Genomic DNA, 23206 nt, shown 5'->3' with positions numbered 1-23206 from the left:
TTATATTTGTAACTAAAATGGAAGAAGGGGTCTACAAGAACAGTTTACAAACATTATTATTTTCAGCGGTTTAACTCCAGCTGCTCACCTGTTTAAATACAGGGGGGCTAAGAGGGTTAAGTTCGATTTATTTTCCAGACTGATAATTCGTGATAAGAGTTCGCTTCTTTGCTACTCTTTTATTGCCAAAATTCGAACAATAGACTCCAAACTCGATCCTGATAGGTGAAGTGGATTGGCGCATTAATCAACGGTAAACATACTGCAAGCGAACTTTAGCCCTGGCGCCTACGTCACTCTCCATATAGAGGGTCTAAAGTCCAACCTGTTGCATCGCTCTGATCATCTTCTTGATCCTCTCTCTTGTGTATGTTTTAGAAAAGTGTAAATAAAGCTATATTCATATATATACCCGGAAAGCCGCATAGCATAGTGAGTGGCTGCCTTTTCCACGCCATATAAACCATTGCAAGTGCCCGCCAAGAGGAAGGAACATGTCGGCGCTGCTGAAAATGAACAGAGGTGAGTGGGGAACATTGCCACTTGGCAGTCTCTTTTGCTCGACAACAATTTTGTGGATTACATAACCGAATTGATGATCAGGCAATTGCAAGAGACAGAGACAGAGTCTGTGGTCAGTTCTTATCAGGCCATGGAATTTTCCCCTCATCACAGTGGTTGATTCTTGTCTCCCCCTGACCAGTTCAAAGGCTCTTCACGCCCGCACTGGTGCGCAGCGTGTCAGAGGCCGCCAAGTATCCGAGGATTACCACACACTACACCCTGAATCCCCGCGAGAAGGATGGACGGTGGAAGGAGGTCGACATGGAGCGCTGCATCGAGGAGGTGGACATTGTCATTGTTGGCGGCGGACCGGCGGGCATGTCGGCAGCCATTCGGGCCAAGCAGCTGGCTGCTGAGAAGGATCAGGTGAGGAGCGGGCATTGAACATCAGCAGATGGATATGCTGACCATTTCATTTCCCATTTCCCATACCTACAGGAAATTCGCGTTTGCGTTGTGGAGAAGGCAGCGGAGGTGGGTGGACACATACTCTCTGGAGCTGTTGTGGATCCCATCTCGCTGAACGAACTAATACCCGACTGGCAGGAGCAGGGCGCCCCGCTCAACACGCCCGTGAGCAAGGACACCTTCTCCTTCCTCACCTCCTCGGGTCGCATCTCCATACCCATCTTCAAGGGCTGGCCCATGGACAACCACGGCAACTATGTCGTGCGCCTCGGCCACCTTGTCAAATGGCTTGGTGATCAGGCCGAGGCCATGGGTGTGGAGATCTATCCCGGCTGTGCCGCGTCCGAGGTGCTCTTCCACGAGGACGGCAGCGTCAAGGGAATTGCCACCAACGATGTGGGCATCGCCAAGAGTGGAGCGCCGAAGGACACCTTTGCCCGCGGTATGGAGCTGCATGCGAAGACCACCATCTTCGCCGAGGGCTGCCGCGGCCACCTCACCAAGCAGGTCATGCAAAAGTTTGACTTGAACGAGGGCAGCGAGCCACAGGCCTATGGAATCGGTCTGAAAGAGGTCTGGGAGATCGCCCCCGAGAAGCATCAGTGAGTCTCTGCCTTATAAGCATGAAAAGAAACGTATCTTATAATAATGTTATACCCGATTTCAGGCCCGGTTTGGTGGAGCACACCATTGGCTGGCCCTTGGATCGATTCACCTATGGAGGATCTTTCTTGTATCACCTGAACGAGCCCACACCCACGATAGCTGTGGGCTTTGTGGTCGGCCTGAACTACAAGAATCCCTATCTGAGTCCGTTCCAGGAGTTCCAGCGGTTCAAGACGCATGCCAAGGTACGCGACATATTCGAGGGTGCCACCCGTATTGCTTACGGAGCGCGTGCCATCAACGAGGGAGGCTACCAGAGCTTACCCCAGAAGCTATCCTTCCCCGGCGGCTGCCTGGTGGGCTGCAGTGCTGGTTTCCTGAATGTGCCCCGCATCAAGGGCTCCCACTATGCCATGAAGAGTGGCATGCTGGCGGCGGAGAGCGCCTTGGAGGCTATTAATGCCGACTCGCAGTCCACAGCTGGCGTGGAGCCCACCACCTACGCAGATAAGTGAGTGAAAAGGATTAGTTTTAAATGGAAATGTATTTAATCAAACTCACTCAATGCAGAATCAAGGATTCATTTGTGTGGAAGGATTTGTACAAAGTGCGTAATGTGCATCCCTCGTTCCACAATCCGTTGGGCCTGTACGGCGGACTCGTGTTGAGTGGCTTCTCCATTTTTATGGGCGGCCGCGAGCCCTGGACCCTGAAGCACGGACCCCAGGATCATGAATCGCTGCAGTTGGCGAGTGCCAGTGAACCCATTGTTTACCCCAAGCCCGACGGCAAGGTCTCCTTCGACCTGCTCTCATCGGTTGCCCTGACCGGCACCAATCACGAGGGCGACCAGCCAGCACATCTCACCCTAAAGGATGACCGCATTCCCGTCGATCACAACCTGGCACTGTACGAGGGTCCCGAGCAGCGCTTCTGCCCCGCCGGCGTGTACGAGTACGTGCCCAACGAGGAGGGCGGCAACATGAAGCTGCAGATAAACGCTCAGAACTGCATCCACTGCAAAACCTGTGATATCAAGGATCCCAAACAGAACATCAACTGGGTGGTGCCCGAGGGTGGCGGCGGCCCCGCCTACAATGGCATGTGAATGTCAATCATCGATACTGATTGAGATTGAGATTGGAAACCGGTTTCCTGTACCGCAATTGCATTTGATTAGTTTTATAAAATTGAAAATTCGAGAACACTATTTGGAATTTAAGCTGAAAAGTTGCAATAAATTGTAAATTGTAGATAAAAGTGGAGAGTCAGTTGCCAAAAAGGTTTTATTTCAAATGTTCAACTATCGTTTTTGTTTGGTTTCTGTTTTTTGTTTTCTTTGTTCTTTGTTGTTTTCTTGTTTCTTGTTTAAAACACCAACTTAATAGGTAAATATTGAATCCACAATCAATTTTCAATTTCAAAACCTTTCATATATATTCAGTGCACGGATAAAACTTGTTCTCTTTTTATATAGTTTCACATAAATGTATATATAAGTATGTATTGTATAATATACTATCTTGTTTTTCACCAAAATGGTTTGCAATGGTTTGCTTAGCCTACAATTACGATTTAGTTGTATAATTGTTATTAATTGTTATTTGAACAGACGATACATCGATGGATACACTTACATTTAGGGGTACTCCGGTCCGTTGCCTCTCCCAATGCTTGTGTGCCTCCTCATATCCGTTTTCTTAGACCTATCTATAGATTGAACATATATGTATGTATCCGCTGTGTGGGCTGGCGGCACACGGCTGCCACAGAAACATTTATTGGACAACAATCATGGAAATACATTGAAAGAACTTTGCTGTAGCTATGGTAACTTTAACACTAACATTCCATAGCGCTATCAGCGGGCAGGGGACAAGTTTTGGTACTTTTCGGGGTACGGCAATTGTGGCAGCCGTGATGCTGGAGCTCCCGCTGGATGCGTTACGAGTCTTTGTTTAATTACTATATGATGCTGTTCAGGTGCCATTAAAATCCCATTACAACTGTGCAACAGGTTCAACATTTATCTATTACGCTAAAGGTACAACGAATACGAATTCACATTCTGAACATTACATCTAGTACCATACGCACGCAGTTAGTGTGGTCTGTCTGTGCTGTGAGTGGTCCCTGTGACCGTACATCGTCTTGTAGACCGCCATCTGTACAGTGCATTGTTACTCATACATATACATATATGTATGTGTATATATCTTTATAAACCATTATCAATATATTATTTTCCTAAACTAGATTCATGTTTCTCTGGATAAGCCATCTCCCTCTTCCCTCTGAACAATTTTCCAATGCCAATTTGTACATTACGTGCTGCTCTTAATTCGAGTTTCTGTCTCGTGGCGGAGCTTCTGTGAGGGATTTAGCCATCAGTTTTCAGATTTATCTACTCGTACGTTTAATTAAATAGCACAGTTAACACCTGTATCGAAATGTTTCACCATCGAGTTGTTCGTTTATCATTATCATTTGCAATTAATATTCATAGTACAACATTTATTTATATTTATATTATTTTCCTTTCTTTGGTTTTGTGTTTTTTTTTATAGTTTTCGATTGTTTATTAAAAAGAGGCACTGTTTTTAAGGCAACACTACACAGTGAAGTTACATACCAGGATTTATGTACATTCAAACAAAAGAATAAGTTTTGGGAAATTCCGAAAAGTCTTTTGCAAATCATATGAAAACTCAACTCTATAACATTCAAGGAGAGTGCAACATTTGTACTCACTAATATGGGGTGTACATTCATAACATGTAAGTATATGATTATTTACATAATCTATTATCATCTCAAAGCAAAATATACCCATTCCCCTATGGATGAGTTGCTTTGCTGGTAAAAGTTCGCTGCAGTTCCGCTTCAGGTTGGGGCATTCTACGTTCACCTTTGTTTTGCTTATGTATATCATCATAAGTATATTTCTAGAAAATATCATCTATGTATAGTGTTTCGGTTTCTTTCTATATGGTAGACATATAATTTCGTACTCCTCACCGGCTCTTATAAATGTATGTGTAAAGCTGTTCAAAGGGGGAAACCTGTAAAGTGTGTATGTTTGCTTATTGTTTACTGTTCATCTCATCTCTCGTCTGACTCCTGGCATCTCATCTGCCACTGTTTTTCGCATGTCTGCGTGTGTGGACACAGTTGCACAGTGTGCGGACAGAGGCGGACACAGAGAAGTGCCAGAGTAATACTCGAATACAAATATATATGTACATAAATATTATATTTTTCCTACGAGTTCTGTTCTGTTCGCGTCTGTATAAAGTGCAACAGGTCATAGAATATTTGCTGAGCTCGTTTACCTCTTGGTCAAATATTGCAGGAAACATCGAGTCGAATCGTATCGTATCGAAATGGGGAATTGACATTAAAACAGACCCAGAGACACACCCACACTCTCATCCACATTGGGGCCTGTGCAAATAGGGTTCAGAAAATATACAAAATGTAAATAAAATATTGTAAACAGAAAGTGCACAAAATAAACGATAATTTCTTGAATAATTTTATTTAAATTATATATTTGTTGAGTTGTTTGTTGATGCTGTTGTAGTTGTTGTTGTTGTTGTGGTTGTTGTAGTTGGTGTTGTTGTACAAACATCTTGTAAATGTAAAAAATACAAAACTTAGGCACGAAAACTTGAATAGAAATCCACTTTAAACGTAAATTACAAAATATGACTTCGTTTTGCTTAAGAGATGAAGATAAAAGGAGGTCTAGCAAATAGATCAAGCTTAAATCAAAACTAAATCATAATCATCAAGTGTTTAAATCTATTTGTTTATGCATTTATGTGTTTTTCCTTTTTCAAAATCAACCAAATCTCCTTGCTCCTCTTACACGAACAGAACTGATAATAAAAATTATTGATAAATTGCACGAAATTACAAATATTGATTGAACATTGAGTACATTCCTTTCTGTGTCTGTGTCTGTGTGTTTATGTGTGTTCAATCCATCCATACTCAAGCATTCATCTGATAGTGCTAGTACGTATATTGTAATGGGTTTACAAACTAAGTTTAAAACTTATGCTAAATCAAGTATTTACAGAAAACATTTCCTCCGTTTTGCCTATCGCTTTTGCTTTTGCTTTCGCTTTCGCTTTGTTTTTTGTATGCAGCATTTTTGTCCTAAGATTAGATTTAACATTAACTTTAACCATAGCTGTAACTTTAGTTGTAATTGTAACTAAACTAAATCAGCTCCAACGCTCCAAACAACTTATCTCTGGGCCTTCTCCACCCCATCATCATACATCCATCCATCCCACAATGGGATTAGGATTGGGATTGGGACTGGGATGGGGAGGGGGCGCCTAATTTCGCATTTATAATTTAGAATTATAACTATTACCGTAGGTGTGTGTGTGTTTGTTTGTGGGTGTATTTAACTTACAATAATTATAGATATGACACTGTCACTGTTCGCTTAAACCGAAAACAAAACAAAGCTCCTATCTCCTTCTTCCTTCCCTTCTTCCTGCCACAATTTCCAGCTGACTTTTCTCTGAACTATTGCACTGGTCTGGAAATTGTTGCTCCTACTGGTTCTTCGGCTGCTTCTCCTTCTCCACCTCCTCCTCCTCCTGCTATTGGTTTTGCTGCGTCCCATAGGCTACCGCCAGCTGCTGTTGGCCATAGCAGTCATAGCCAGAAGCAGACATGCTGAACGAACTCCGTACGGCGGCCACGTCCTTACGAGGCGGCGGCGGCATCATGGCCAGATCGTCTATGTCGCTGATGTTCGTGTGGATTCCTTGCTTCTTGTGGCTTCCGCCGCCGCCGTTGCCGTTGCCGTTGCCATTGCTGTTGCTGTTGTGTTGCTGCTTGTAGTGGCTGCTGCTACCGCCTGCACGTGCCGGCTATGTACCCCATCCACCCGATATTCTGGGACGTTTGTGGTTGGGTGCATCGTAGTCCCCCAGCTGCTGCTGCTGTTGCTGGTGTTGCTGGTGCTGCTGCTGCTGCTGTTGTTGCTGCTGTTGTTGCTGCTGCTGCTGCTGTTGCTGCACTGCCACGGCGGCGAGGCGCACATCCTGATCGCTGCTGGGCGCACCTGCGTTTAAGATGATAAAGTCTGTTAAACTATTAGTTCGATTTGCTCAATGGTCGTGTGTGTATGACAAAGGCAGAGGTCAGGCATTCGCAGGCGTTCAGGCGGGCTGTAGGGTAGATCTGGGGAGGATCTCGGGGCAGTCCGCACCCGGCATGAGTAGTGTATGACTGTGTGAGTGGTGTGAGTGTTTTCGGATGAGTGTTTTTTGTTTGGGTTAGAACGAAATCGCATCAATTGTTAGTACAAAATTAAAATTAAAACAAGAGCCAAGCAATTTATAATTTGCAATTTCTTTAGAATTGTTAGAATTCTCTTCAAAAATTCCCCCTCAAAAGTAGTCGAAAACTGAAGGAAAAAATCAACTCAAGATGAAAAACCCGCCCGTTCCCGCAGAAACAGAAATTCTTCTTTTTGTATGTACACAAATTTTGCTAGATATTTGTTTGTATGTATGTATGTATGTAGCATATGTGTGTGTAGAGGTATGTACATGTGTGTGTCTTTTATGTATTTTGTTGTGTGTGTTTGTGTGTGTTGAAATTCGTTTTTGAGGCCAATTTACCGGCAAAATTCCATCTAGGATTGTGACCCATTAGCGCGCGGTACGGATATCCTTCATACTTATCATGCCCTAAAAATATTATCACACAATTGTTGTTGTGGTTGTTGTTGTTGTTGTGGTTAATGCGAATATAAAAAACAAACAAACGTATTATGTATAGATTATAACAATAACAATAACAATATTAAGGCAATCGGCACTAGAGTCGATTCTTCTAGGAAATTCTCAATAGACAAATCGGAGCTCATACGTAATATTTGTCTGTGCACACATTACGTATACGCACCATCTGACTTTCAGAGAGAGAGTTGGAAAATAAAGAGAGTTACATTTTAGCATTAGGAAACATGCCGCGACAAAAACAATTCGGAGAACACTTTTGTCTCAACTCTAAAGAAAATTGTTAACAAAACTGCAGACATTTTGCAAGCGAAAATCCTCTGGCGGAACACGTGGGCGAAAGATAGACAGCGCGCGGGGGTCAGCATAGGGATGAGGGGTGCATCAGTAACGTACCTGGTGTGGGTGTTAGATGACCCGTCGACGAGGGCCTCGAGTTGGGCATCACTAGGTGCTGCTGTGAGTGGCCCAGGACGCTTAGATTGGTGGCCTGCTCCGCGTTCCCGTTGCTGCCGCCTCCGCCTGGGGGACCACCGCCTCCGAGGATACTGGCGTTGTTCAAGTGCGTAATGACGTTGCCGGCATTGGCGGCTGAGGAGCCTGCTCCCCCGCCACCGCCCGAGGCGTTGCTGCTCGTGCTGCTGCTGGAGCCGCCGCTGCCCGTCGATCCATTGCTGTTCTGCTGATGGCCGCTCGAGGATAGATCACGCGGCGGCGACTGTGGTTCGGCCTTGACCTTGATGGAGACGGGTGAGGTGGCGGGCGGCGGTGTGCTATTCGAGACAGCCAGATGCGAGAGACTGATCGAGAGAGAATGATCCAGATGAGAGGTATCGCTTATGGTTGAGCGGCGGCTCTTACCTAGAGTGCTGCACCAGACCCTGGTGCCATTGGGGCAGGCTCATGATATCCGCACTGCCGATGACGCCGGAGGAGGAGAAGTCCTGCGCCCCAAAGGAGTAGCTCGTGAGGGCGGGTATCGGAGTCTGCAGCGTCACCACGGGCGTGTTCAGCGATGTTTGGCTCTGTCGTTGCTGGAAGGGAGAGCACGGAGGGATCTTAATTGCGGGGTTCCCCTTGTTATCTCTCAAATGGTCGCCCTCTACTCACATCTGTGTAGGCCACATCCTCGGGCGCAGACATGTTGGGCGGTATGGGTGCAATGGTGGGCGGTATGACGACCCGCAGGTTGGAAGAACGTCCATTCTGGCTGCCCGGCGACTGCTGTTTGATGGGCAAGTGATGGGCTGTAAGGAGTTACGATTAAAAGGGTTTATCTCATGCCACACAGAATGGGTTTGGGGGGATCTTTGGGCAGATGGGAGGATTGTATGGTGTGGTCGTAATGGATGGGGTGGGTCTTCATGGTCGTAATGCGCACCTATGCCAGGACTGGGGCCTGGACTGGGCGATCCCACAAGCGGCGAATGGGAATGCGGATAGCCATTCGACATCTCCAGCATGGAACCCGATGGATATACTGATGGCACCAATCGATAACAAGAAGATAAGAAAATGCACAGATACGTTTAGACTTTCGATCGAAACACTCTATATGTAATATTGGAAGTTTTGGAACTCTGGGGGGTTAGATTCATGGCGGGTGAGTCGAGGGAAATCAAAACAAAACAAACGAAATACATTCTCTGTTAGAAATTTTTAGGGTTTAGGGGGAAAAACATGCAAAAGAAAACAACGAAAATCGAACGATAACAATAACGGTAACGGTAACGATAACGATAACGATAACAAACTGAAAGATAGAAAAATGTGTGTGCACCCTTCTGCCAGAGACACTGTACTAACTTATCAAGGACATCCCACCTGAATCCGTCTCCGAGCTGGATGGACGGGGGCTGATGTTGGTGTGGGACATTTGTGGGCTGGCCTGCAGCAGGTTCTCACCATAGGACCCTGGCACTGGCACCGACACGGGCAGCGTGTAGCTACTGTTTGGCAGCTGCCGCGGCGCCCCGGTCACCCCAATGGCCATCTGGTTGCGCTGCATCATGTTCTGGAACTCCTCGTCGATCTTGTTGTACTTGGCCTCGGTTCGTGGTGTTAGCGTGTAGTCTGTTTCGGCTTCGGGCGAGTCCGGGGACATGACGCCGTTTTTGTTCTCCTTCTGTTTTCAGAAAAGAGACAAAGAAAGAGAGTTATTAATGGTGCCATGGAAGCGGTAGCCACGAAAGGCAGAGACAAGGTGAGCGCAGCAGTTCTGCATTTGAAATGCAAAATACACCGCCGGCATTGCATGCCCTCCTCCTTGCTGCTGCTCTTTGCCTTAAGCTGCTCTTTCAGCAGCCACAAGTGGAAGCAGCACTCTGCTCTCTCTCACTTGCTTAAGCTCCGCACTTACCTCAATGATGTTCTTGTTGGTCAGCGACTCGTGCGGCTCGTTGTATTCTGTGTACTTGAGCAGCACCCTGTCCATGTCCGTGCTGGCGTATTGGTAGAGCTTGTTGCTGGACGAGAAGATGATCAGCGCTATCTCGCAGTCGCAGAGCACCGATAGCTCGTAGGCCTTCTTCATAACGCCGAACTTCCGCTTGTTGAAGGTCACCTGGATACGGAGGAGGAATCGTTTGTCAATTACCGTTGCTCTGCTCAAATATTTATGCGCCTCGAATGTAATTAGACGCACAAGTGGCCGTGTCCTCAGGCTCAGGCCCCTTTCTGTTAGGCGGAGCGAGCCGAGGGCTTTTGAATGAATCGATTATGGCGCCCAGTCAAGGTTACAGTGGTGGCCCATACAATAAACAACATAGCACACGCCTAACTGTGCTGCCGATGACGCGTTTGCGACATCAGCTGAACTGAAGGCAACCCGGAAAACCCTCTCACTCACTCAGCCAGTCAGCCATTCAGCCGCGTCACACGCAGCTGTCGGAACGGAACAAACGAGCCTACGAACTAGTTCCAACTGGAATCCATAACTACTAAATTTGTATGAGTAAATAATGGTTAATTCCACAAGAAATTGCTTGTAAATTGTGACAAAAAATTGAAATAAAAATTCCGCCTATACAAATCTCAACTTTCATGGCTTTATATTACCCAAAGGGACAAGTCCCCATCTAATTAGCGTCAGGGACACAATTAAATGCAGCCATAGCTCTACAAAGGTGTGCGATTTCGGTTTAATTGCCGTAAATCGATTCGATACCCTAGTCGCCATATCCCTAGTCCTTAATTAATAAAGTTTTCTATTACATTTGATGAGGATGGACGATTGCCATAGCAAAGAACCAATTGGCACTGCCGACTGCAGCATACAATTGTTGCTCACTGTAGGGGCAGGGGGTGGGGACTCACCTGCCGATTGCGTTCATCGGTGATGCGTGATATCTGGATTTTTTTGCGACCCATGGCAACAGTTTTCCTATCCTCTTTTCGCTTCTCCGATTATTATAATAATGGTGATGGTGGATGGCGGGTGGCGGGGGCTGGTGTCTCCCAGTATGTTCCTTTAGCTGGAAGCTTGAATGGTTATTGGGCTCCTGGGTTCCTTCCTTCCTTCCTTCCTCTCTCTCTCTGGGTGTCTCTAGTGTGGTGTCAGGTAAACTCTCGTTAATTATTCGTCAGGTTCCTCTTCTTCGCGTAGCTGTTGCTGCTGCTGCTGCTGTTTCTCTTGCTATTGTGGCAGCCTTTGGGCATATTTAATATGTATTTGTATCCACACACACACACACTCATGCATATATTATCCTGTAGATGGATAGGGGGGTTCCCTCTTGTTCCTTGTTATTGTTGTATAAGTGGACGGCTTGTCAGAACAGCAAATTCTTCATGTATATTGTATATATCTTTCTCTATATAATTATGTTTCCATATAAATTGTTTTCAGGTAGCTGCAAAGAGACAGAGAGGAAACACAATGAGTGACCGAAGACTGAAAGAATGATGCTAGGAGGGGTCGATTGAGTAATTAACCCCTGGCTGACCCATTTACACTTAGATGGCGACTTCAAAAGGGTTTCCAGCTGGTCCCCAAAGAGGTGGAGGGACACAGATGTTGCCCTCGCTCCACTGGCGTTGAAAGTTCAATGCACTGCCCTAATGGATAGGGCCAGAATAGGAGGCTCCTTTCTCCCACACCCACTCCCACTCCCACTGGCAACCTCAAGGTTGACCTATTTCATCAGCTGGGCTTCAGTTAATTGATGTGGCGACTGGCAGCATTCACATCCCACGCATGATTAGATGCGCGATTGCTCCTCCAGCGCACTCCACCGATGTGAGCACCGAGCCAACACTTTGATGTCCTTCCAGCATACAGGACATGGAAGATTGAATCAATAAGGAAGTTTCAGTTTCACTTTTCAACTGTTTTTTAAAGCGGAAACGGATGCGTCGTATCAAATTGTGTGTTCGCCTGTGGGGCCAAACACTCCTCCAACAAGAGCCGGAAGTGGCAGGAAGTGGAAGTGGAAGCTGGGTACAGCAGCAACAACAAGCACTCCATCTCTCTCGCACTCTGTCTCGGCCGTTGCTATGACAGTGGCACGTGGCTGCCTCAGGCACTTCTTCGAGGCAACATGGGGAGGAGCACGAGAGAGCCGAAGGCGGATAGATTTCATTTGCCTCCATCGTCGGTTGCTGTTGCTTTCCTGTCTTGGCAACCCAAAAGAAAATGTGCAAAAGGGAAAGCGGGAAAGCGGGCAGGGGACAGTGGACAGGAGCTGGCACCACTTTGCCTTCGCTCCACGCAGAGAACATGAAAAAGCAACAGCGACGACGACGACCTACGCAATATGTTTCGGAGAGAACTCCAGAGTGGGAATGGAAATGGCAGTGGGAGTTAATGTGGGGTTCTGGGCTTTTAGCCTTGACGAATGTGTGTGCGACAGCCAGACACACACACACAGAAAGACACGCAACGAGAGGGAGGGGCAGGGAGGCAGCAGCAGGACACACTCAACCAAGTCGAGCCACAGTCCTTGCCCCCCTCCTGATTATGCGTGAGTTTTGTATTTTTGGTGACTCGAGCATTCATTATTGATATGGAAAATGGAAACAAGAAAAGAAACGAAACGAAACGAACAAATATACCAAGGAAGAGGCCAAAACGCAAAGAAAGGAAAGCGAAAAGCGAGAGATAAATTGGGGTAAAAATAAAATGTGGGTGGGGGGACGAAGTGCGGCATGTGAATCGATAATGACATTGATGACGCGACAAGTTTGATTCTCGATTCAGGGTTCAGGGTTCAGCGATTGCCCATCCGATAATTATCCACTTTTTGTAATCAATATTCGATTTTGTAAAATCCTAATTTGTTGCTTTTGTGCTTGTGTTTATCTTTGGGCTAAGCGTTTGGGCCCATAATTAAGGGACACCTAATCCGCTTAGGCTTAGCCACAGCTCTCCAGCCAACACACGAGACTCGAGATTGCTCAAGTGGCACCCACACAGTCGAGAGTTCTTTTCGCTAAATCATATTTTATTTAGTCTCTCTTTTATTTCCTTCTTTTTTATTCGTTAAATGCAAACCTCAAACAGAGCCGATAAGCGGTGGGAATCGGTGGGGCGGGAAGTGCGTCGGGGAATCATGAATATTTCAAGGAAAACCTAAGGGAAAGGAAGGAGGACTGAAAGGCAAATAAAGGGTATGACGATGCATGGCCAGAGGGATATCTGTGTCATGTGTCGCTGCTGGCTTATCACACCTCTTCTCTCCACGCCACGCCACTCCACGCCCCTCCACTCAAGTGAGTCAATTAGTTGAAAGCGAAAACCCCCAATCCCAGGGCATATGTCAGTCTCAGAAGTCTCACTGTAACTTTCACAGCATCGCGGAGAAGCAACCAACCAGCAGGATGGCTGCTATAAATGCGTAGCATACTTATCAGCGCATGCAATTGAGGCAAAGGATGGGCTAGAAGAATAGGAGATTGTGGAGATAGGAGTGTGGAGAGTGGTGAATGGAACAACAGCAAAGCAAAGACTTTAACAAGCTTCCAGTAAGTAAATTGTCAAAAGACTAAACACTTTTCCTGCTGCAAATCAAGTTTCTGTGGCAACCTTTGCGACACATTTTTGGAATCTCTGTTTTGTTCTGTGTTTTCTTTTTGGCATTGTTTTGTTGTGGTTATCGCAAATCTGCATTCAGTCGTGCCGCTTTCGGGGCCTCTAATATCTAATCGCATTGAAGAATTTCGAGCTGCCAAAGTGTTTCACTTTCTTTATAAATTATTGGGAAATGTTGACGTCACACTGCAGCCACGAGCACTTGGGGGTGGTGGTGGGAATAACCGACTCCTCGAGTGCTGCCAGATGTGCAGGTGCCACAGCAGCAGAGAATATTTGACTAATTGCAAGCAAAGAAGGAGAGTGGGCTAATCAGGGCGCAATGGAATGGAATGGAATGCAATGCAATGGAATGTGTGGCTGCGACATAAAAACAAATAACAAAAGGTAAATGGATGTGCCCCAAAGGCTGAAAGAACTTAACACGGTTTTCATTGCAACAATTAACCGAAGGAATCGTCTCTCCGTCTTTCTTGCTGTGGGTCAGCACTTGAGTGGAAGGAAGGTAGGAAGAAAGGAAGGAAGGATGTGCAGTGGATGTCCCAATGCTGCACCTCTGTGTGTCTTCGTGTGTTTCATTGGATGCAGATGTGTGTCAAGACATTTGTCTTCTTGCGGCATGGGGCAATTAAGCAACGTGGCAACGTAGCAACGACTGCCGACTGCCACACATTTCTCCATTTAATTGGCCCCCCTTCCCATTCATCCACCAAAAGTGTGCGGCGGCAAAGACGACATCATTAGGCAAATGGCCAAAGTACACACCAACCAAATACATACTCACTCGTGTGAATGTACATATGTATGTACATAGGTACATGCACACCCCATCCAAAAAGTCAAATGAATACTTCAAAAGTGCCAAAGCCATCCTCAATCAATGATATATTAGCGAAGGGCTGGGAGTATAGAGTTCAGAACTGTCCAATAGATGAGGGAATTGATTACCAAGTGAGTATCTCATTGAATCCATATCATCCACATCTGTAGGGTAGTTAGTATCTGATTCATTGTATATTTTAGATGCTGAACGGCTCTGCTGTTAGCTGCTGGCTGCTGCTACTGTTTTACTGTTCTGGATGTTGCTTTCTGTTCTCTGTTTTTTTGTTCAATCGACTGATTTCGGTAGTAAGGAATCTCCCCCTAAATTGATTTGATTTTCGAACATGAATCACTTTCTGTGGCTTTTTCTTTGATGAAATGAACGCATTAACGCCGCGAAAACTTGTTGCCCGCTTTGATTGCTCCCTCAATTAGCATTTGTTGTAAATAAATGTATGCAAATGTTAAACTTTTTCCGTATTTTGGATGAATGAACTCCCGCCCCGAAAACCAGTTGTGGGAATGGGCTGACTTCAGATGACTGGAGATCATCGGAGGAGAATGCAACGTCTGGGAATATGGGAGAGCAAAATCCGAGACCTTTCATAAATTTCATTTTTATGGCAGCTGCCGCGACCAATTTTCAAGTTTAAAAAACTCCACACGAAAGTATTTGTCACTCACGTTAATAATTATATAAATTATTAAACTTTATATGTAACAAATTTGCATATTTATATACATAAGTAAGGGGGAGATTATTTTCCTTTTACTTGATAGAATTGTATCTTATTTTGTTGCTTAAGTTCTTTCGATAGGCGTTTCGACTTCTGGTGCAGGCTTCACTTTCACTTTTCGGGGGAGCTCTCCTCGTGGCAGACTTGCCAGTCGGCAGTTCATTCGTTGGCGGGAGGATTCTCTGGTTATAAATCTTGACTTAATTAAAGACACGCGCGCGCGCTTTAAAACGCGACAAAAACGCGTCATTTGAAGCGGCCACTGAGGCGGAACTGTAGCAGCAGTGGGGAGCAACGCTGGGAGGCGTTCGGGAATGTAGCAAGTGCGGGGAGCAAATTAACAGTTTAGAACCCAATAAATTATGGTGCGAACATGATTATAATGAAGAGTTGATAGATAACCCCCAAGATAGGAATACCAGGAGAATATTTTGTCTCTACAAGTCGATAGAGTCATTCAGAGAAATTCCATTCAAAATGTTCTGCCCAGACAGGCTCTTGTATTTGCAAACTTTTGCTACGCGTTTTCCGTTTCTGCCACAAGTTTTGCAACTGCTGTGGCTTGTGGTATTTCTCCTGCAGGCCATGCCGCAAATTTCAAGGTTCTTTTTTGCTTCAAACAAAAAAAAATCTCACACGCGTCGCTTGGCGGCGTCGCCGTCTCCCATGTTAAGGTAGTCGACAGACGGCAGCACACACGTTTGAGTCCGCTCTCTATCTTATCGCTAAACGCACACTTAACACAAAGAGAGAGAGAGGGAGAGAGAGAGAGAGAGAGAAGTGGGAGAAGGGCGGACGTGGAGAGTGCACAATACAGAGAACAAAACAAAAAACACCAATAATAATACATAATAATAATTATACAACAAAAACCAGCAATAAAAACATAATTATCACAGACAACACACTACACAGAGATAGGGAGCGAGAGAAGAGACGAGATTGTCCACGCGGAGAGATCAGTGATGGAAACACACACACCACACACCACACACACACACACACGGCAGGCAATTGCCAAAAGTAATATTTATATTTTTAATAACTACACCAATACCCACACAGGTGATAAGAAATAACTTTCGCTTTCTCGCTCTCGATTTTTTTTCACTTTTTTTTGAGATAGTACAAAATTTGATTGCGAATTTTTTGTTGGATTTCTCTTATCAACAAACAACAATAAAAACAACGCCAGAACATTCACTTCACTTCCCCACTATTTGACAGCAACAAAATTCGCCAACAAGAAAGACAGCGAAAGAAGTGGAAGCAGAAGAAATAATTCAACTAAATTTTAGGTGTGTGTTTCCGTGATAAGAATTTGTGTTATTTTCTCCTGTGTTGCGTTCTTTGTGGCTTTTCGCTTTCGTTTGTTTAAAGTGGAGGTTTGGGCGGGTTTTAGGTACGTACAACTACTGTTATCGCTTTAATGCACTGCCCCGAAATTTGTTTTGTTATCGTCTATCAATTATCGCCTTGGCCAGGTCCAGAAAACTAAGTCCAAAATCGAGCGATTGATTATCGCCTTTCAATTGCTTTGTTTGTTTGTTTGTTTGGTGGAATGCCAATCCAATCCAATCCAATCCTCTGGAGATTCTGCCTGTGGGGCCTCCGACTGCGTGTTGTAGGTGTCAAAGTGCATTGCACGCATGTCCCGCTGGCAAAAACAGACGGGGGGGAGTATGGCATGACGAAGAGAGAGTGAGAGGAGGGGGGAGAGCAAGACCCACAGCGATAAGAGAAATCCATATTTCTTTTCTTTTTGCATTGGCAGCCAGAGGGAGGAGAGAGGGAGTGGGGGCGAGAACTGAAACAAAGTGCAGACAATTATCAGTAAATTTGCCAATCAGTCGGGCAGTTCGTCATTCCGTCAAGCCGTCAAACAGCCAGTCATTATACTATATGCGAGTACCATAAAAACTAAATGCAAAAGAACTCAAACTCGAACTCGACTGATGATAATGCGGCGTCTGTAGGGAGAAACATTGGAAATGGATTTGAACTTCGCTGGAAACACGATCAGTGCTTTCCTCGCTCTGCCTCTCCCTCCCTCTCCCTCTCTCTCTCTTTCTGTCTGTCCCCCTGCTATTGATACGAAATAACTGTTATCAGTTTTCAATTGTATTTACATGTACACACATATACTTTTAAAGAAGTTTGCTGTGTGCGTGTGCCAGAGAACTTTTAGCATTAAAAAAGTGTAAATTGAAATATTGGCAAGATATCGAAGAGGAGGTGGAAGTGGAATTGAAACATTGGATGGGATGAGAAGCAAACAAATCAAAGGGAATTCCATAGGTGAAACGAAACAAAGTGGAAGTAGAACGAATCCCCAATAGAGCCCCAACGATATCTCTCTGCTGGAATCGCGCGAATCGAATGACGTCAGTTCTGGTGTTTCGGCTATACCGGCTCCCCGGCTCTCACCATTGATGGGGCCCGTGCTCCTCCTCTATTGGTAATCGTAAATAATTGATAATGAAAATATGACCCCAGTATTAGTGGAACCAGAAAAGCGGTCTATAAGCACCTATTATATTAGTAATTTCATATGTAAATAATTGATAAATCCAGAGTGTGTGTGGGAGACATTGAAATTCCCAACAAAATAAAAAGATCAATTTCATTCTTTGTAGCAATTCGTACAAAAAATGTTAGACAGAAAAAATATCACACAATTTTCTTAGTTTTTCTTGAATTTTCTTTGCACACAAACTTACATGAATCCATTTTTAAAAAAGAGCAACGCAACTCGGACCAAATGCTCTCCCCTAAAAGAACTCAAACCTCCTTTTGTGTGTAGTGGCGGGCGGATGGGTCTCCAAAGTCCCTCAAAAGGGTTTGCACAAATAATTCCGCGGGAAGTTCAAATGCAAATTCGTTTGAATTGTTGAAGGCGCTCGCTGGGAGCTTTTGTTGTTGAAATATTATTGTTAAACAACTGTTGGGCTTTGTTTGATAAACATCAGCGGCGGCACATAATGCGAGTAATGTCTGTGATATGTTTGCTGTTTACTTTTGAAACTTTGTTGCTTTTACTTTTATTTGTGTTTGACCGAACAATCAAATTGATATTTGTAAATATAAACAAAAGGTGAATCCGATTGTTGGAGCCGGCGGAGGACGGAGGAGATTCTGGCGACGCGTTGCGGCAAATAAAAGTTAAAAATAAAAATGTATAATTGTCCGACGGTTGGCGTGGCGTGGCGAGGCGAGCCCGTGGTCTTTCTATTTTGTTTGTATTTCTATTTGTATTATTGTGTATTGTTTGTTTGCAATTTATTTATGGAAATAGACGTTTAAATTTGTTTATAGATTTGGAGTATAAATAAATTATTGCGCGTAGAGCGAGAGCATCGGCGGTGGCAACATAATTTCCGTATAGCACATTTCTCGCGCAACAATTTCCGTCTGAAGGAAATATCCGAAAGATCCGATCCAATTGTATCGTTTAGAATGGGCCCGAAACGAAACGAAACGAATTTCAAGAATACAGTCTGAATCTGAATCTGAGTCCAATGAAGAAGCGCGCACGGCAGATCCCCGAAAAAAACTGAAGAAGCGGCGCTGCGGACGCGTACAAACGTACTGACGTCGTTGACGTCGTAATGCGAGGCGGCCGCGCGAATACCACACAGCAAAGACCCAATACTAAGGCAGAGCACACACCGATGCGGCTACAGAGAGAGAGATGGGGAGAGAGTGAGAGTGCGAGCAAGAAAGAGTGAGTTGAATGCACACACACACACACACCTCTCGGGCCGAGTGTGCCTGATTCTAACGGTACGTATGATGGTATTTGTGTGTTGCTTCTACTGCAGATTCCATTCGATTTTCATTTCATTTCTTTTTTGTGTAACAAAATATCTCACACACACACAGAGCGCGAGAGAGAGAGTGAGTGAGTAAGAGACTGGGAGAGAATAAATGCTCGCGCAGGCGCTGCTGTTTGAGTTTATGCTCGAAACGAAAGCAAAGTTGAGTGACTTTCGGCGTGTGTGGGAGAGGGGGAGAAGGGAAGTGCGTGCTTGCGGGAGTCAAACATGAAACATATGGTTTTTGTTTGTGCCCCCGACGAGGTCCCAGACGCTTCGACACCCACACAGAGACACGTATGTATATATATTTGATCAATCAGCCGTTTTTCGTGAGGCGGCCACAGCAACAGTTACAAATTTTTCTTTTGCTTTTTCCCCGGATTCCTTTTCGGTGCTACTTCGATTTTATGTGTTCGTCTTCCTCTTGGGAATACCCCTTGTAGCGACTGAGAGAGCGAGAAGCATACGACTTTCACGTTGGCAAATCCTAGCCTAGGGAAGAGGGTATCAGAATGGTTCATGCTTCTGTTTGGTGGGAAAAAAGCCTTCCTGTTTCACTTTGTCGCCGACTCATGAATGTTAATTATCGAAAGAACCCCCCTCCCACCGAAACTAATGCGCTGCTTTGGTTTGCTTTCCGTTCTCCCCTCCCACACTCTCTCTACCCTCATCATTTAGTGGGTTCTCGTGCGACAACACATTGTCCTTGTTTCGGGGATCCTCTTAGCCCCCCACGCACACAAACAACTCACCATTCTCCACCATCCGCATCGAGAGCCACCCCAATTTAAGCACAAACACACGCCATGCTCTTCCTGCTGCTCCTGCTCCTCCTACTCCGTGGTATCCTGCTGCCTGCTTGCCGCACTATTAGTTGCTGCTTCCTGAGGAGGCTTAATAAAAACTTTGTTGACCTGTGACCTGTGGTTGGCAGTAGCATAAAAAAGCATTCAAAGCTGCCAACGAGGAGCACAACAAAACAGAAAGTGAGAGAAGGAAAAAGGAAAGCGAGAACAGGAGGATGGAGTAGGAAAGTTGTTGGTCGGGTGGTTGGGGGACTACGTGGGTAGTCCTTTTGAAGTATAATCGTGTATGGTATTTCCATTCATTGTTTCTGCTTCGATTGATGATGGCCTATTCACACAGCAGACAGAAAGAGAGAGAGAGAGAGAGAGAGAGAGAGAGCGAGTGGGAAAAAGAGAACCAGTGGCAGAGGGAGAGCGCTGTGCTGGCAAATTGAATTCAATTTGTAAATGCGATTCATAACTAAGTAGATTCCATTCCATCCCATTCCACTGCATGACACTCCATTCCGCATAGTCCCCTCCATTCCCTCCGTTAAAGGCGAGTAACTCCCTTTTCTCCTCATCATTTGGCGATTGTCCCGCTAAACGGAATATTAGTTATGTTTCGGAATGGAATGCTCTCCAGTCTAATGTGAGGCCCGCCCACAAATTTGTTATTGGAATCATAAATAATACGATTGTTTTGCCTAAGATTCGATGGAAAGTTGTACATGGGAATAGGAAATAAAAGATGCTATAGAATATTCAGACAAGTGGGCTAACTTCTGGTTAAGATTGTATCACATACAGCACAAAAATGTACGCTTATTGCTTTTTCTTTTGGAATTGAACACCCTCTGGAAGAGCACAGGATCTCCTGGAGGGGCGTGAGCAGTACAATGGGGAGCTTCGGCTTCTACTACTGCTGCTGCACGTTAAATGGTTGGCAAATCTTTAACGTGACTTTTTTACAGCAATATGCAAATGCCAGATGCTGCTGCACCTCCACGCCCTCCCTGCCTGGAATGGTTTTCTGTAAAAATCACGCATAACCGATCCCAAGTGCAGCGGGACCATGTTACCCGTTTTATGATTCTCGAGAGATCGCCCTTCTGCGCCCTCTCAGCGGCGCCACACAATGTTGCACGGGCAGGGGCAGGGCAGACGGATGCGATGCGATGCGATGCACAGCTTCTTCTTTTCGTTTCGTTTCGTTTCGTCTCGTTTCGTACAGCATGTGGCACATTGGCACATGCAATGCACATTCGTGGCTCAGTCGATGTCCTTGTGACTTTTAACGCCTCTGGCCTCTCCAGAGGCTGCCCCTGGTGGCGGCTGTTGCAAGCGAAGGGTGCGACAACTGCCAACTGCAAACAGTCGTCGACAGTCTTAATTCAATAAACGCCGCTCAGCGATTCGCCCATGTGCCCATGTCCATGTCTCTGCCTGCCTCACGCTGCATGTGGACACACATGTGCAACATGCGGCAGCAGCAGCCACAGCCTCAATGTGTTTTTGAGTCTGACTTAACTGCCGCTGCCGCTGCCACTGCCAGTGCCCCTACCATACCGCTGCCGTTGCAGGGGTTTCCATTAAAGATCTTCACCCCAAGCCAAGCCAGAAACCAACTCCGAAACGATCCATGGACCACGTGGAAACTTCACTGTGCACTTCACATTTGCTGTGTTTTTCGTGCACTACACCCATTACCCATTGCATGGCAGTGTTTCCACGGGGTATGTTGTATTTGTAGGCAGTAAATTGCTTTCGAATTAAAGGATATCCCCATGGTCTATAGTCTGCTCTTGCTGTTTCAAACTCTGCGCTGCGTAGGTAATATTCATAAATTTCATTCATTCCCCCCACAAACAAAACAAACGGCGGAGAGTATCTTTTGGTTGCGGCATCACATCTTGTATCCGTGTATCTTGTGTACCCCCTCCCTGACGGAATTACAGGGAAACACAAAGTAAAACATATTTTTAATTGCAAGACGGGAGAATGAGAATGAGATTCGAAATTTGAAATTGAAAAATGTCTTTGCGGCGGAACATCAATTATGCAAATATCCTGAAAAGAAGCAGCTCCAGTAATTATGGGTCTCGGGAGAGCGAGAGTATCTGTATTTAAAGAGTGGCATTAGCATTGCCTAATTACATTTCAATTGCTGGGCTTAAACAGGGCTTTAGGTGGCACCTCTCTCGGCACACAATTCACTTCCTTTTACAATAATAAAAAAAGGAAGGAAAATCTCGAATCAATTTTGGGCCAAGCATTGGAGTGCAATTTAAATGTGATTAAATGTCGGCTTAAGGACACTCGCAGCGGAGGGTAAAAAATAATGCCTTAACCACTCTGCCTCTGCCTCTGCCTGCCATCCCTCTCTGATGAATAATCTAATCAATTTTGCCCACGCTCTCAGAGAAAAGTCAAAGCCTGATGCCTCCAGGAGTCTCTCGTCTGCCTGTCATCCTGAATAAATTCCACCTTAACACGTGTGCCACTGAAGGTAGCAGGCATTGACAGGGGGTACGGGCAGGGGCACTGCTGTGAAAGCATTTCACTGTTTGCATGAATGATAAGTTCCCCAAACAGAGAAAGAGAGAACAGCCCCTCGGGGGAGGAGCGAGATCTGGGTATGGTATGGCATGGCCCTGAGAGAAAGCCTTTCTCTATAGATGCCTTACAATTCTTTGGTACAAAACTCGCTCTCTCTCTCTCGTGTCTCTCTAATTGCGTCTGACAGTTGCCTAACTTTTTAATTGATTCCCCTATAAATAATCCACGTGGCACACTCATTGTAGTTGCCGCATGCCACTAAAACCTATCTGGAAACTGTCAACCATTTTTCACTTTTCACACACAGTTTTCCTTTTAAATGCTTCACCGTGAAACGATGAAGAGCTGCACATATTTAATGCACTTTTTCGGGGCCAAGGACAATGGATGAATGCGATGTTCAGGTGAGCTTTACTTAAATTTATGAATTCGGGACTTTATGTACGCCACAAGAATCACATTCAAATGAGTGCGGCAAAGCCATTAAATAAAAGACATTGATTGAGTTGAGTATTTCCTATCAAATAAAGTATCATATAGGTACATGGAATAAATACCTGACAAGTGAACCGCTTTAAATGCAACTCTAAGCTTATCTTCCAGCTAGCAAGCTCCGGCATTTGCATCACCAAAGTATGCTATACAAAAAATTATTATAAAACCATCATCCGAATAAAATGAAAGCCTTTGCTCTTTGGAAATTCCTTCAGCCCTTTACCTAGAAATATGTTTTTCTGTTTTTCTGTCTGAAACATTATAAATGCATTCATTCCTTGGAAATCGTTTTACAAAGTCGACTTTGAACGGGCTCTGCAAACCAATTAGCAGCATTTCATTATTTCCATATTTTTCGAAAGAACGAACTACACAACTTTTCGTTAGGAAAAAGTTGCAGTTGCAAGCTTAAAACTTGTTGAATATTCCGATTCAACTCACCTTTGGTTGTTAGGGGAAACCGGAACAGGACGGAGACATCCAGAGGCATCCAGAGCAGAGTCAGAGACAAACGACAGAGGCAAAAAGATACACGGAAATTGACGGAAACTCGCAGAGCAATAAAGAAAAGTGTCCCGCCCACAGAGTACCCGCAGAGACACCCACTGCCAAT

The 23206-nt window shown here is 45.1% G+C and overlaps 2 protein-coding genes across 18 annotated transcripts; one reads left to right on the top strand and one right to left on the bottom strand.

Moving 5' to 3' along the window:
- The first annotated feature begins 117 nt into the window (after positions 1 to 117).
- LOC117891899 (electron transfer flavoprotein-ubiquinone oxidoreductase, mitochondrial) lies at positions 118 to 2849 on the top strand. Of its 2 annotated transcripts, none has more exons than XM_034797704.1 (6): positions 118 to 253; positions 379 to 522; positions 704 to 930; positions 1003 to 1574; positions 1640 to 2089; positions 2149 to 2849. In XM_034797704.1, the coding sequence occupies exons 2-6, from the start codon at positions 495 to 497 to the stop codon at positions 2684 to 2686; spliced, it is 1815 nt and encodes a 604-aa protein (XP_034653595.1). In that variant the 5' UTR covers positions 118 to 253; positions 379 to 494; the 3' UTR covers positions 2687 to 2849. The 2 variants fall into 2 exon arrangements, with proteins under 2 accessions (XP_034653595.1, XP_034653594.1); XM_034797703.1 differs by having other exon boundaries at positions 147 to 253; positions 384 to 522.
- A 2833-nt stretch (positions 2850 to 5682) lies between these two features.
- LOC117891900 (myocyte-specific enhancer factor 2) lies at positions 5683 to 11200 on the bottom strand. Of its 16 annotated transcripts, none has more exons than XM_034797705.1 (9): positions 10665 to 11200; positions 9709 to 9912; positions 9156 to 9474; positions 8731 to 8829; positions 8460 to 8596; positions 8211 to 8407; positions 7746 to 8149; positions 7230 to 7298; positions 5683 to 6688 (listed from the first exon to the last, which is right to left on the bottom strand). In XM_034797705.1, the coding sequence occupies exons 1-9, from the start codon at positions 10716 to 10718 to the stop codon at positions 6474 to 6476; spliced, it is 1698 nt and encodes a 565-aa protein (XP_034653596.1). In that variant the 5' UTR covers positions 10719 to 11200; the 3' UTR covers positions 5683 to 6473. The 16 variants fall into 16 exon arrangements, with proteins under 16 accessions (XP_034653596.1, XP_034653597.1, XP_034653598.1 ...); XM_034797706.1 differs by having other exon boundaries at positions 5683 to 6667; XM_034797707.1 differs by having other exon boundaries at positions 5683 to 6667; positions 8211 to 8383.
- Between the last annotated feature and the right edge of the window lie 12006 nt (positions 11201 to 23206).

This window comes from Drosophila subobscura, chromosome E (assembly GCF_008121235.1).
Source record: "Drosophila subobscura isolate 14011-0131.10 chromosome E, UCBerk_Dsub_1.0, whole genome shotgun sequence".
Taxonomy (NCBI): domain Eukaryota; kingdom Metazoa; phylum Arthropoda; class Insecta; order Diptera; family Drosophilidae; genus Drosophila; species Drosophila subobscura.
Note: the sequence above shows the minus strand (reverse complement) of the source record. Positions and strands in the feature narration are given on the sequence as shown.